Source organism: Nomascus leucogenys, chromosome 4, assembly GCF_006542625.1.
Source record: "Nomascus leucogenys isolate Asia chromosome 4, Asia_NLE_v1, whole genome shotgun sequence".
Classification (NCBI taxonomy): domain Eukaryota; kingdom Metazoa; phylum Chordata; class Mammalia; order Primates; family Hylobatidae; genus Nomascus; species Nomascus leucogenys.
Window position 1 is genome coordinate 33,691,475 of NC_044384.1, and position 15,159 is coordinate 33,706,633.

The 15,159-nt window shown below is 43.5% G+C and overlaps 1 protein-coding gene across 1 annotated transcript; it reads left to right on the plus strand.

Moving 5' to 3' along the window:
- Positions 1-245: 245 nt before the first annotated feature.
- Positions 246-15,159, plus strand: ATP5F1A (ATP synthase F1 subunit alpha). Its single transcript, XM_030810498.1, has 12 exons — positions 246-418; positions 3,576-3,654; positions 7,197-7,366; positions 9,054-9,227; positions 9,319-9,485; positions 10,777-10,925; positions 11,841-11,992; positions 12,102-12,326; positions 12,841-12,948; positions 13,078-13,222; positions 14,655-14,805; positions 14,943-15,159. Exons 1-12 carry the CDS (start codon positions 359-361, stop codon positions 15,022-15,024), a joined length of 1,662 nt encoding a protein of 553 aa, XP_030666358.1. The 5' UTR covers positions 246-358; the 3' UTR covers positions 15,025-15,159.

Genomic DNA, 15,159 nt, shown 5'->3' on the forward strand with positions numbered 1-15,159 from the left:
TCTAGCACCGGATGGGGCCTGGGAACTGCTGCTTAGCAGATTCCGCTACCCACGTGGTCACCCGGGGCAACCACAAGGTCGACTCAAAAGACCAAAATAAATGTATAACGAATGCCAGGACCAAAGCTGCAATATATCTAATCATTCATTTTGAGGTTTAAACTTAAAAATGTTACATAAAAAAGTAACCTGCCAAAAAATGCAGTGGCGGCGGCGGGACGGGGGTGTGAACCCGAGGGGCAGTACTTCCGGGTCAGGTGGGCCGGCTGTCTTGACCTTCTTTGCAGCTCGGCCATTTTGTCCCAGTCAGTCCGGAGGCTGCGGCTGCAGAGGTACCGCTTGCGGAGTAACTGCAAAGATGCTGTCCGTGCGCGTTGCTGCGGCCGTGGTCCGCGCCCTCCCTCGGCGGGCCGGACTGGTGAGCACCGAGGGCCGGCATGGTGGAGGCGGCCGGGTGGGGCTGCAGGGTGGTGGTGCGCCGGCTCGGGCGCTCTTTCTGCAGGAGAGGGGCTGTGGCGGATGCCGCCATCTTGCACCCGTGGCTGCTCGGGCTGGACAGAGCAGGCGACACAGGGGCCGTTTTGCTCGCCACCTGCGCACAGTGAGGCAGAATGGTACAGGGCAGAGAGTGAACTCGATGGTGTCCAGAGAGAGGGCCTCAAGATTCCTGTCTTGGGCTGACAGCGGCCCGAGAAGGGGGGTCTTGGGTGAAGGTCAGGGCTTGGGCGCTAGCTCTCCGAGGTCTGTTCCGAATCGGTGAGGTTCCTGTCTTTCGATTCTTAGGGTCGCGTCCCGCTGAAGGTCAGAAAACTGCTGTCAGCTCTTGTTGAAGCTAGTCAGGGGAGTCTGACATTGTCTGAAGGTCAGCAGGCCCAGCATTTCACCTCTGCCTGGAGCTTAGTTTAGAGGAAAGGAATAAATGAAGGTGGTTTTTGGAATACTTAAGTAGGCTTTCTCTTAGTGCTGAATACGAAACGACCGTGAAAACATCGTGCAGGTGCAAAGAACCATTTCATGTGGCCAGCACTGTGACAGCAGTGAAGCTGGTTTTTAAATTGTCTCTCCGGCAGAGTGTGCTTTGTGGCACTTGGATGTGTTTAAAGAATTTGTCCTTGAGTTTTCCACCAGGTTTTGAGTAATTTTTAGTGATGGAGAATTCAAGTAAAAGAGAACAAGTTTGGAAAATGGCTGTAAGGGTTAATGCCCTTCGTTGTTTCCTTTGAAATTAATATGATTTCAGTGTACACGCATTGACACCGACACTTTTTTTTGTTTTAAAAGTAATCTCAATTTGAAAGGTGAAATAAACATGTTGGCTGTTTTGCTGCCTTAACAACCGCTGGTAGCATCTTGGTTTTCTAAAAAAGCATTTTTAACGGTTTGCATCCAGCTCCTATGGAAGGCAGAGTCTTCAGAATTGACAGTGACCAGTCGTCGCAGTATTACAACTTGAAGGAAGGAGAAACTGAAGGAAGTTCCAGGTGGCTGCAGGATTTGTTGAGAGAGTAAAATAAGTCCACATGTCACAACTCTTGGTTTCTACTTTAACTCTAGCATTTATTCAGTTTTTGTTTGCTTTTTTTTTTTTTTTTTTTGAGATGGTGTCTCGCTCAGTCGCCCAGGCTGGATTGTAATGGCGTGATCTCCGCCCACTGCAACCACCGCCTCTCGGGATCAAGGGATTCTCCCACCTCAGCCTCCCAGGTAGCTGGGATTACAGGCACCCGCCTTCATGCCCTGCTACTTTTTGTAGTTTTTCGTAGAGACGGGGTTTCACCATGTTGGCTAGGCTGGCCTTGAACTCCTGACCACAGGTGATCCGCCCGCCTTGGCCTTCTAAAGTGCTGGGATTACAGGCGTGAACCGTCGTGCCCGGCCGCTTGTTTTTTTTTTAAGTAAAATTGGAAATACTTTGAGTTTTGCCCCTTGTAGGAAGCCGTTTATCTTAGAATTCCTGCAACTCAATTAAAATACATCTAAAGTTAAAATAATAAAAATTGGGTACGTTTAAAGGGAAGGACACTTATATTTTGGTAACAGTTGCTTTTTTTTTTTTTTTTTTGAGACGGAGCTTTGCTCTTGTCGCCCAGGCTGGAGTGCAATGGCACAGTCTTGGCTCACCACAACCTCCGCCTCCCAGGTTCAAGTGATTCTCCTCCCTCAGCTTCCTGATTGGTTTACCGCTTTTTTTTTTTGCAGTCTCGCTTCCCAGCGGTCAGCCCCCCCCCCCCCCCCCCCCCTCCCCTCAGCCTCCGGAGTAGCTGGACTACAGGCGCTCGCCCCCCGGCTAATTTTTTTTTTTTAGAACGGTTCATGTGTTAGCGGATGTCATCCACCCACCGCCCCCCCCCAGGCTGGCACACCACCGCCCCGCTAATTTGTATTTCTAGTAGAGAAGGGGTTTCTCCATGTTGGTCAGGCTGGTCTCCAACTCCCGACCTTAGGTAATCTGCCCGCCTTGGCCTCCCAAAGTGCTAGGATTACAGGCATGAGCCACCGAGCCCCGCCAACAGTTGCTTTTTAAAATACTGACTGCCAGGCAGGGCGCAGTGGCTCGCGTCTGTAATTCTAGCACTTTGGGAGGCCAAGGTGGGTGGATCACCTGAAGTCAGGAGTTCGAGATCAGCCTGGCCAACGTGGCGAAACCCTGTCTCTACTAAAAATAGAAAAATTAGCCGGGCATGGTGGTGGTCACCTGTAGTCCCAGCTACTCAGGAGGCTGAGGCACGAGAATCAGTTGAACCTGGGAGGTGGAGGTTGCAGTGAGCCATGATCGTGCCACTGCACTCCAGCTTGGAAGACAGAATGAGACTCCATCTCAGAAGGAAAAAAGTGTGTGTGTGTGTGTGTGTGTGTATATATTTTACTGCCCAGTCTGGGCAATATGGTGAAATCCTGTCTCTACAAAAAAAATAAGTACAAAAATTAGCCTGGCCAGGTGGTGCACTCCTGTGGTCCCACCTACTGGGGAGGCTGAGGTGGGAGGATCACCTGAGCCCAGGAAGTCGAGGCTGTAGTGGGCTGTGGTTGAGCCACTGCACTCCGGCCTGGGTGACAGAATGAGACCCTGTCCCAAAAAAGAAAAAAAATAAGCCAGGTGCAGTGCTCACGCTTGTAATTCCAGCACTTGGGGAGGCCAAGGCGGGTGGATCACTTGAGGTTAGGAATTCGAGACCAGCCTTGCCAGCATGGTGAAACCCCGTCTCTACCAAAAATATAAAAAATTAACCTGGTGGAGGTGGTGCACCCCTGTAGTCCCAGCTACTCAGGAGGCTGAGAATCGCTTGAGACCAGGAGGTGGAGGATGCAGTGAGCTGTCTCAAAAAAACAATAATAATAAAGTACAGACTGCATTTTAAAAATATGCGAGTGTTTACTGTGTACTAGGAGCTGTATAAAAGGTTTTCACATATATCAAAAGCTACTTTCCCATTTGACGTTTTAAACAAAATGCTTTATATGTAATTAGTATTTTCATCAGTACTTTGATCACACTAAGCTGGCCTTTGTTTAAGCTTGTCAGTTTTATAAAGGCTTTGTTAAAAATCAAATTTTTAAGAATACTTTTGCACTAGGTCTCCAGAAATGCTTTGGGTTCATCTTTCATTGCTGCAAGGAACCTCCATGCCTCTAACACTCATCTTCAGAAGACTGGTAAGTTATTATTTCTCAGTATACACTGCACTTACTAGATGAAGATATAAATTATCACACTAGATGAAGATATAAATTATATACATGATATAACTGTGGTGAGTTGTTTTTCATTTGTTAGTTTTTTTTTTTTTTTTTTTTTTTTTTTTTGAGACAGAGTCTTGCTGTCCCCCAGGCTGGAGTGCAGTGGCGCAATCTCGGCTCACTGCAGGCTCCGCCCCCGGGGTTCATGCCATTCTCCTGCGTCAGCCTCCCGAGTAGCTGGGACTACAGGCACCCGCCACCTCGCCCGGCTAATTTTTTGTATTTTTAGTAGAGATGGGGTTTCACTGTGTTAGCCAGGATGGTCTTGATCTCCTGACCTCATGATCCTCCCGCCTGCCTCGGCCTCCCAAAGTGCTGGGATTACAGGCGTGAGCCACTGTGCCTGGCCATTTGTTAGTTTTTTCTCTAGTTTGTATAGACTGTCAGGTTCTTAAACCATAAGTTGCCATTTAGCCCTGTCATGGTTCTCTTGTTATAGTCAAATGAACTACTGTTACATATTTTTCCTTTGATATTAGTATGGCTTCTTTGTTCTGATAATGGCCCTTGGGTAGAAACAGAAAGAACATATACTAGGTAATGGAATCTTTCTGACCTCTGGAAGACTTCTTTTTTTCCTTTTATAAAAAGCATTAGAAAAAATGTAAGTTCTTATTGATAGATTTTCTTATTCTTTTATTCTTTTTTTTTTTTTGAGACAGAATCTTGCTCTGTCGCCAGGCTAGAGTGCAATGGCGAGATCTCGGCTCACTGCAACCTCCACCTTCTGAGTTCAAGCAATTCCACTGCCTCAGCCTCCCGGCTAGCTGGGACTACAGGCATGCACCACCACACCCGGCTAATTTTTTGTATTTTAGTAGAGACGAGGTTTCACCATGTTGGCCAGGACGGTCTTGATCTCCTGACCTCGTGATCTCACTGTCTCGGCCTCCCAAAGTGCTGGGATTAAAGGCGTGAGCCACTGTGCTTGTCCACTGATAGGTTTTATTTTTCAAAGGCAGTAGCTACTAGATATTTGGCAATCTGTGAACTTGTACATTACAGATGCGGTAGAGAAGTGGGGAGGTGAGCATAGGAAGACACTATAAGTTGGGGAATTTCTTTGGAGATGAGTATTTCGACTTTTAAAATAAAGGTTAAATATATATGTGTGTGAGAGTGTGTGTGTATGTATATGTATATGTGTATGTGTACACACATACCCACACATTCAGTAGATATGTTTTTTCTTTTCTTTCTTTTTTTTTTTTTTTTTGAGATGGAGTTTTGCTCTTGTTGCCCAGGCTGGAGTGCAGTGGCACTATCTGGGCTCACTGCGGCCTCTGCCTCCCGGGTTCAAGTGATTCTCCTGCCTCAGCCTCCCGAGTAGCTGGGATTACAGGTGCCCACCACCACACCCAGCTAATTTTTGTATTTTTAGTAGAGAAGGGGTTTCACCACATTAGCCAGGCTGGTCTCGAACTCCTGACCTCAGGTGATCCACCTGCCTTGGCCTCCCAAAGTGGTGGGATTACAGGCATGAGGCACTGTGCGCGGCCTCCTTTTTTTTTTTTGAGACTGTGTTGCCCAGGCTGGAGTGCAGTTGTGCCATCTCAGCTCACTGCAACCTCCACCTCCCAGGTTGAAATGATTCTCCTGCGTCAGCTTCCCTAGTGGCTGGGATTACAGGCACGCACCACCACACCCGGCTAATTTTTGTATTTTTAGTAGAGATAGAGTTTCACCATGTTGGCCTGGCTGGTCTCAAAGCCCTGACCTCAGGGGATCCGTCTATCTTGGCCTCCCAAAGTGCTGGGATGTTTTTTATTTTGTTTTGTTTTGTTTTTTGAGACAAAGACTTTCACTCTGTTGCCCAAGCTGGGGTGCAGTAGCGTAGTCTTGGCTCACTGGACCTTCCGCCACCTGGGTTCAAGTAATTCTCTCCTGCGTCAGCCTCCCGAGTAGCTGGTATTATAAGCATGCACCACCACAGCTGGCTAATTATTATTTTTTTTTCTTAGTAGAGATGGGATTTTGCTGTGTTGGCCAGGTTGGTCCGAACTCTTGGCCTCAAGTGGTCTGCCTGCCTCCCAAAGTGCTGTTATTACTGGCGTGAGCCACTGCACCCACCCCCTGTATGCTAAGATGAAGAATACCACCTATACTACCCTGTGTGCCTTGAAAGAGAAGGACACTTACACTTTGTTAACAGTTGATTTTTATTTTTATTTAGAGTCTTGCTCTGTCTCCAGCCTGGAGTGCAGTGGGGCTATCTCAGCTCACTGCAACCTCCTTCTCCCAGGTTCAAGTGATTCTCGTGCCTCAGCCACCCAAGTAGCTGGGATTACAGGCATGCACCACCATGCCCGGCAAATTTTTGTGTTTTTAGTAGAGATGGGGGTTTCACCATGTTGCCCAGGCTGGTCTCGAACTCCTGTCCTCAAGTAATTCACCCCCTTTGGCATCCAAAAGTGCTGGTTTTACAGGCATGATCTACCGCGCCTGGCCAACAGTTGGTTTTTAAAATATGTTTTTATTGAATTTAGCCAAAAATTGAGGTTTTAACATAGTTACAGATTCCTTAGAAATTAAAGGAGAACATTTATTTTAAGGGTTTTACTTAATTTGATTAGCTTTTTGTCTGGTTTACATTTGTTTTGTGAAGATTTTTTTTTCCTTAATCACTTGGTTTTATTTTCATAGCTTTTAAAAATAGAATCTCGTGTTACATTGTAGAATATATATATATATATATATATAAATTTTTTTTTTTTTTATGATAGTCTCACTCTGTCATCTATGCCGGAGTGCAGTGACACAATCTCGGCTTACCGTGACCTCCACCTCCCAGGTTCAAGCATTTCTCCTGTCTCAGCCTCTTGAGTAGCTGGGACTACAGGCATGCCCATGCCCAGCTAATTTTTTTTTTCTTATTTTCAGTGGTGACGGGGTTTCACCATGTTGGCCAGGCTGGTCTCGAACTCCTGACCTCAAGTGATCTGCCTGCCTCAGCCTCCTAAAGTGCTAGCATTACCACTGTGGCTAGCATGAGCCACTGTGCTGGGTCTGTAGAATATATTTTGATTATTATGATCACAAAACTAGTTTTTTGTTGTTGAGAAATGGGCTTTGAAAAGATTTGAGGACCAGATTATTATTATTATTATTATTATTATTATTATTATTATTTTGAGATGGAGTTTTCACCCTTCTTGCCCAGGCTTGAGTGCAATGGTGCGATTTCAGCTCACCGCAACCTCCGCCTCCTGGGTTCAAGCAATTCTTCTGCCTCAGCCTCCGCCTCCCGAGTAGCTGGGATTACAGGCATGTGCCACCATGCCCAGCTAATTTTGTATTTTTAGTAGAGACGGGGTTCTCCATGTTGATCAGGCTGGTCTCAAACTCCTGACCTCAGGCGATCTGCCTGCCTCAGCCTCCCAGAGTGCTAGGATTACAGGTGTGAGCCACTGCGCCTGGCCCAGATTATTTTTTTAATTGAATTGAATTGTCTTCCATAGGGACTGCTGAGATGTCCTCTATTCTTGAAGAGCGTATTCTTGGCGCTGATACCTCTGTTGACCTTGAAGAAACTGGGCGTGTCTTAAGTATTGGCGATGGTATTGCCCGCGTACATGGGCTGAGGAATGTTCAAGCAGAAGAAATGGTAGAGTTTTCTTCAGGCTTAAAGGTAAATCATAAAATAAGATTTTGGTGTTTTAGGATCTAAGTCTTCTCAGTTATTCATTCAGCGATTCAAAGATTGTATCAGATTTTTAAAAAACTGTCTCAATTTGCCTCAGATTTTTTTCTTGTTATTATCATAGATTGTAAAGAGAATAAACTTAAGGGTTTGAATTAGCCAGGTTTTTTTACTCTAGGGACTGATTTATACATAACTTGTAGCCACTGGCTCCAAAATATAAAATTGAGTAAACTTTCACCCCAAATCCAAGAAGTTCAAGTCTGTTCTATCTTGCTGTTAAGCTTATTTTATACAAAAGCAAAGCATTTGATAACTTCAACAAAATTTTTCTGGTGGAAATTGGAAGTCCATGACTTTGTATTTCTAGTGAGTAGACCTCTTGTTCAAAGGTGAGTTTTGGTGTAGCTATCAGAAGCTCTCTAATGATGTAAGTCTACTTTGTATTGGGTTGAGCCTCATCTGTCAGGGTATGAGAAATAAGTTGTAGGAGTTAGGGAAAGCAGAGGATGGCATCTGGATAAACTGGAGAGAGTAGAACTGTCTAGTAGGCACACAGATAGGGGAAAAGATAGTCTTGATACTCTTGCTAATGTCTACTACGGAAAAAGAGCCACTTGATGTGGAAGACTAATTACAGAGCCCAAAGTTATCATTAGCTGTAAGACATTGGCCAATTTAGCATCTTCAGTATACAGTATTTATCTTTGAAAGGTGAGGTCGAAACAGATTAATTTTGAGTTCCCCTTTTAGCTTTTAAAATCGAAGTGTCTAGAACAGTGCTGTCCAATAGTATTGGAAATACATAGTATTCTGCAGTGATGAGAATACATCTGTGCTGTTTAACGTGGTACTTACTATACTATCACTATTAATCATGTAAAATGTGGCTAGTGTGACAGGAACTGAATTTTTAATCTTTTAAATTTGACAAATTTAAATAGCCACATGTGGTTAGTGGATGCTGTATTGAACATGAGAGATGTAGGTTAAAGTTTTTGGATCTGTAATGATATTTCATGATACTCCAAGTACTTCTCCAGAGTTTTCATTACTGACCAGACTATTCCTGGAATAGCCTTTTTGCTTCAGACATGATTTAAGGACCTAAAATATAGTTGTAATGATGAGAGGTGATTTGGTGCTGTTACGTTATGAAAATTTGTATTTGATTGGTTACAGTTAGGTAGCTTTTAATTTCACTTTCTACTAACTCGAAGAGTACAGGTTTTGAATAAATTTTGAATCTGTTTATGGAGCTTCTCACACATAAATAAGATGATAATCAAATTTGTCTGAAGATTTCCATTTGGCCTTCATCACTTTATTTCATACTGATCACCCAGCCCAAGAGTCATTGCCAAAGAAAATGCAGTGGAAAAATGCTTATTAACCTGTCCAATTTCTTTGCTTCTGTAATAGTTATTTGAGGATATGATAGTGAGCATATTAGGCTTATCAATGTGCTGTCCTAAGATTATTCAAGGGAACATGTAGCTATTTTAAAAGTCTTAATCAGAGAGCATTGTTTGTTAGTTGGAAAAGTATTCAAGAATAAACCAGGTGAAAAGGACAATACTGCTTTTCCTCCTATTTTCTTATGTTATGTAGTATTGGTGTATGGAGAGGAGTGCCCATTCAGCTTCATTGATGTTCAGTTGTGTCTTTTGTGCAGGGTATGTCCTTGAACTTGGAACCTGACAATGTTGGTGTTGTCGTGTTTGGAAATGATAAACTAATTAAGGAAGGAGATATAGTGAAGAGGACAGGAGCCATTGTGGACGTTCCAGTTGGTGAGGAGCTGTTGGGTCGTGTAGTTGATGCCCTTGGTAATGCTATTGATGGAAAGGTAGGTTTAATATTCATTAGATATAGTTGCAGCTTCCAACAAACATCAAAACTGATTATGCTTAGGGTTTTTCTTTTTATTTTTTTAACAGGGTCCAATTGGTTCCAAGACCCGTAGGCGAGTTGGTCTGAAAGCCCCTGGTATCATTCCTCGAATTTCAGTGCGGGAACCAATGCAGACTGGCATTAAGGCTGTGGATAGCTTGGTGCCAATTGGTCGTGGTCAGCGTGAGCTGATTATTGGTGACCGACAGACTGGGTAAAGTCTCAAAAGCATATTAAAAGTTCTAACTAAAATTTGCTCAATGGAAAGATTACTTTTTAGTCTTGGAATGGTAAATGGTAATGGGGACATTAGAATCTAATACGAGGATTAATAGTAAAATTTTAGCTGGGAAGTGAAGGGGGCCAGCCCCTCCGCACCTGTGGGTATTTCTTGTCAAGTGGGACAAGCTAGCTCAGTCAGTAGAGCATGGGACTCTTAATCCCAGAGTCGTGGGTTTGAGCCCCATGTTGGGCGCCAGATGAAGGGGGCCAGCCCCTCCACACCTGTGGGTATTTCTCGTCAGGTGGGTTGAGAGACTGAGAAAAGAAATAAGACACAGAGACAAAGTATAGAGAAAGAACAGTGGGCCCAGGGGACTGGTGCTCAGCATATAGAGGACCCACGCTGGCACTGGTCTCTGAGTTCCCTCAGTATTTATTGATCACTATCTCTGCTATCTCGGTGAGGGGGATGTGGCAGGACTATAGGGTAATGGTGGGGAGAGGGTTAGCAGGAAAACGTGAGCAAAGGTCTCTGTGTCATAAATAAGTTTAAGGAAAGGTGCTGTGCCTTGATGTGCATGTAGGCCAGATTTATGTTTGACTTTACACAAACATCTCAGTGCAGTAAAGAGCAGTATTGCCGCCAGCATGTCTCACCTCCAGCCATAAGGTGGTTTTCTCCTATCTCAGTAAACAGAATGTACAATCGGGTTTTACATCAAGACATTCCATTCCCAGGGACGAGCAGGAGACAGATGCCTTCCTCTTATCTCAACTGCAAAGAGGCTTTCCTCTTTCACTAATCCTCCTCAGCACAGACCCTTTACAGGTATCTGGCTGGGGGATGGTCAGATCTTTCCCTTCCCATGAGGCCATGTCTCAGGCTGTCTCAGTGGGGAGAAACCTTGGACAATACCCAGGCTTTCTTGGACAGAGGGACCTGCGGCCTTCCACAGTGCATTATGTCCCTAGGTACTCGAGACTGGAGAATGGCGATGACTTTTACAAAGTATACTGCCTGCAAACACATTTTTACCAAAGCACATCCTGCACAGCCCTAAATCCATTAAACCTTAAGTCAACACAGCGCGTGTTTCTGCGAGCACAGGGTTGGGGCTATGGTTACAGATTAACAGCATCTCAAGGCAGAAGAATTTTTCTTAGTACAGAACAAAATGGAGTTTTTTATGTCTTCCTTCTGCATAGACACAGTAACAGTCTGATCTCTTCCCCCACAGGGAAGTCCTTTTAAGTTTAGAAAGATTTATATTTACTTTTTAAAGGAAAACTTCAATTGCTATTGACACAATCATTAACCAGAAACGTTTCAATGATGGATCTGATGAAAAGAAGAAGCTGTACTGTATTTATGTTGCTATTGGTCAAAAGAGGTCCACTGTTGCCCAGTTGGTGAAGAGACTCACAGATGCAGGTATTAAAAGAAATTTAGTCCCATTGCTATTATCTTAAGTCCAGTTGCTGCTGATTGTAGAATAGCTTCTACTTAATGAAGGCGTATTGTAATTCCTAATGAGCTGAACTTTTTAATACAAATCAGTAAGTAAAATAATGTAAAACAGTAATACATTTAAAGGTTTTGTTGGTTTCTTTAAAGTGGAAGCTGTTTGATTCTGATTAACTCTTTTTTTGTTGTTTGAGACGGAGTTTCACTTTTGTTGCCCAGGCTGGAGTGCGATGGCACGATCTCAGCTCACTGCAACCTCTGCCTCCCAGGTTCAAGCAATTCTCCTGTCTCAGCCTCCCGAGTAGCTGGGATTACAGATGCATGCCACCACTTCTGGCTAATTTTTGTATTTTTAGTAGAGATGGAGTTTCCTCATATTGGTCAGGCTGGTCTTGAACTCCTGACCTCAGGTGATCACCCGCCTAGGCCTCCCAAAGTGCTGGGATTACAGGCATGAGCCACCGCGACCGGCCTGATTAACTCTTTTTTTTTTTTTTTTTGAGATGGAGTCTCGCTTTTTCACCCAGGCTGGAGTGCAGTGGCTCAATCTCGGCTCACCGCAAGCTCCGCCTCCCAGGTTCACGCTCTTCTCCTGCCTCAGCCTCTCCGAGTAGCTGGGACTACAGGCGCCCGCCACCACGCCCGGCTAATTTTTTGTATTTTTAGTAGAGACGGGGTTTCACTGTGGTCTCGATCTCCTGACCTCGTGATCCGCCCGCCTCAGGCCTCCCAAAGTGCTGGGATTACAAGTGTGAGCCACTGCACCCGGCCGGATTAACTCTTAATGTAAATATTTTTAGCACTTGGGTAATTTTTATAGTAGCCTCCAATTTAAAATCACAATACTGATAAAATCGTAAAACATAAAATGTATTTTCTCAGATGCCATGAAGTACACCATTGTGGTGTCGGCTACGGCCTCGGATGCTGCCCCACTTCAGTACCTGGCTCCTTACTCTGGCTGTTCCATGGGAGAGTATTTTAGAGACAATGGGAAACATGCCTTGATCATCTATGACGACTTATCCAAACAGGTCAAAGGAAATATATTTTTAGAATCCATTTATTTGTACTGAAGTAAAAGTTCACAATATGCAACTTCTATTTAATAGGTTAACTTCACAAACCTATTCTGTACCATAGGCTGTTGCTTACCGTCAGATGTCTCTGTTGCTCCGCCGACCCCCTGGTCGTGAGGCCTATCCTGGTGATGTGTTCTACTTACACTCTCGGTTGCTGGAGAGAGCAGCCAAAATGAATGATGCTTTTGGTGGTGGCTCTTTGACTGCTTTGCCAGTCATAGAAACACAGGCTGGTGATGTGTCTGCTTACATTCCAACAAATGTCATTTCCATCACTGATGGACAGGTATTATTTTAATGATTAAATGTAAAAAAAAGATTTGGATAATTCTAAGGCATTGGTTGAGACTAATGGTATATTGACTGATATGCTAAATGCATTTTATTTTTTATTATGGAAAATTTCAAATACATAGAGAAGTTAGGAGAATGGCATAGTGAAACCCCATGTATTTGTCACCCAGTTATTTCATAGAGTAGTGTGTTTCATTCTAGTTTCATTTTTAACCACTACTGTTCTCCCTTCTAGATAATTTTGAATCGAATAGAAATTATATCACTTCATTTGTGTATATTTCAGTATAAATATGTTGTCTATTATGTTTTTTTCTCATCTCATGCACATCTCCTAATTGCAGCAATAAAATATACAGGTCAGTTCAGGTCCTGAAAGATTTGGGATACTGATGCTTTGCATTGTTAGGTTTTGAGTTTCAGCTTCTTGGCATAATGACTTAAATTTGAAGATAGTTGATTTCTTACTTTAAGCTTGCTAGCGTGCGTATTTCCCTACGTTATAGATCTTCTTGGAAACAGAATTGTTCTACAAAGGTATCCGCCCTGCAATTAACGTTGGTCTGTCTGTGTCTCGTGTGGGATCCGCTGCCCAAACCAGGGCTATGAAGCAGGTAATTTTGCATCACTTTGGCAGTAAGGGGGCTATCATTAGATTAGTATCTTAAGGTATTAATATATTAACTATGTTTGTGTAGTGCTCCGTGTCATTGAGTTACAGTACAGTAATTTGTGTATTTCAGGTAGCAGGTACCATGAAGCTGGAATTGGCTCAGTATCGTGAGGTTGCTGCTTTTGCCCAGTTCGGTTCTGACCTCGATGCTGCCACTCAACAACTTTTGAGTCGTGGCGTGCGTCTAACTGAGTTGCTGAAGCAAGGACAGTATTGTGAGTTGTTCTTTTCTTCATTTGGTCAGATTGCTATTGTGTATCAAGGTCTTCCCAGGCCTACAAAGCTACATCATATATCATGGCCTGTACTATGTGTTGTTATCTGTTATCTTTCATCAAAGGCACTTTTACTTAAACTACATTTGTTTTTTGATTTTTGGTTTTTCTTTTATTTTTTTGAGACGAAGTTTCATTCTTGTGGCCTAGGCTGAAGTGCAGTGGCGCGACCTTGGCTCACTGCAACCTCCACCTTCTGGATTCACGCGATTCTCCTGCCTCAGCCTCCTGAGTAGCTTGGATTACAGGCGTGAGCCATCATGCCCAGCTAATTTTTGTATTTTTAGTAGAGACAGGGTTTCACCATGTTGGCCAGGCTGGTCTCGAACTCCTGACCTCAAGCAATCCACCCTGCCTCAGCCTCCCAAAGTGCTGGGATTACAGGCGTGAGCCACCATGCCCGGCCCTGTATTTTGTTTTTTAAAGAGAGACAGTGTCTTGCTGTGTCACCCAGGCTGGAGTGCAGTGGTGCCATCATAGCTCACTGCAGTGTTGAACTCCTGGGCTCAAGCAGTCCTGCAGCCTTAGCTTCCTGAGTAGCTAGGACTATGGGCATGCACTACCATGCCTGGCTAATTTTTTTATATTTTGTAGAGACAAGGTCTCACTATGTTGCCCAGGCTGGTCTTGAACTCCTGGCCTTATGCCATCTTCCCACCTCTCAAAGTGCTGGTATTATAGGCGTGAGCCACCATGTCCGGCCCCAAACTACCTTTTTTTTTTAATACAGAGTCTCCTGTCACTCAGGCTGGAGTATATTTTTAGTAGAAATGGTAAAACCTCTACCATTTTGGCCAGGCTGGTCTCAAACCCCTGACCTTAAGTGGTCCACCCACCTCAGAGTCCTAAAGTGCTAGGATTACAGGTGTGAGTTACCACACCCGGCCCAAACTACATTTCTTATTATCATTTGAATGTAAATGATAGGGGCTTCACAACCAGGAAAACTTAAGTATATTTAATGTCTTCCTTTCAGGAATTAAAGCCTGTTAGAGTCCCCTCCCCCACTTGGCTATATGAATGTGTAATTTGGCAGATTTAAAAGAAAGTTAATATGTTTTTATTTTGTCAAGTGATTTCAGCAAAATATTTATACTCAAAACAGTATTAACACTGTCAGATTATAAACAGTGCTTATGGACTATACTGAAAGATTATATCTCAAGCCTTGAAAATACAAGAAATAACTGTTTTCTGTCGGAGGAGGGAGGAAGGATTATTAGGTAGAGTTCTAGGTCACTGAGATTGTGAAGAATAGATAATTTACAGGGACATGTTAGGAATTGGAGAAAAAGTAAGTTTTCCTGACCTTAGTAACATGGCATTCATTTCTTTGAGCAACTCACTTGGCATTCTTTTTGTATCTTTTCAGCTCCCATGGCTATTGAAGAACAAGTGGCTGTTATCTATGCGGGTGTAAGGGGGTATCTTGATAAACTGGAGCCCAGCAAGATTACAAAGTTTGAGAATGCTTTCTTGTCTCATGTCGTCAGCCAGCACCAAGCCTTGTTGGGCACTATCAGGTATGAATGCAATTGTTGGCATCTTTTTGTAAAGTTATGTTTAAGATATGAAGTTAAAATTATTTTCAAATCTGTAGTTAGGCTAGTCATTAAAATTTTTTCCAGGTCAGAACTTAAGACCTTTTATTTCCAAATAGGGCTGATGGAAAGATCTCAGAACAATCAGATGCAAAGCTGAAAGAGATTGTAACAAACTTCTTGGCTGGATTTGAAGCTTAAACTCCTGTGGATTCACATCAAATACCAATTCAGTTTTGTCATTGTTCTAGTAAATTAGTTCCATTTGTAAAAGGGTTACTCTCATACACCTTGTGTACAGAAATCACATGAAAAATAAAGGTTCCATAATGCGTA

Bases quoted from the DNA above. Each gene is read 5' to 3' on its own strand.
- ATP5F1A (XM_030810498.1), top strand. From the start codon at position 359: ATGCTGTCCGTGCGCGTTGCTGCGGCCGTGGTCCGCGCCCTCCCTCGG. The intron at 11,993-12,101 runs GTCAAAGGAAAT...TCTGTACCATAG, and splicing joins ATGACGACTTATCCAAACAG to GCTGTTGCTTACCGTCAGAT. The intron at 13,223-14,654 runs GTGAGTTGTTCT...GTATCTTTTCAG, and splicing joins GCTGAAGCAAGGACAGTATT to CTCCCATGGCTATTGAAGAA.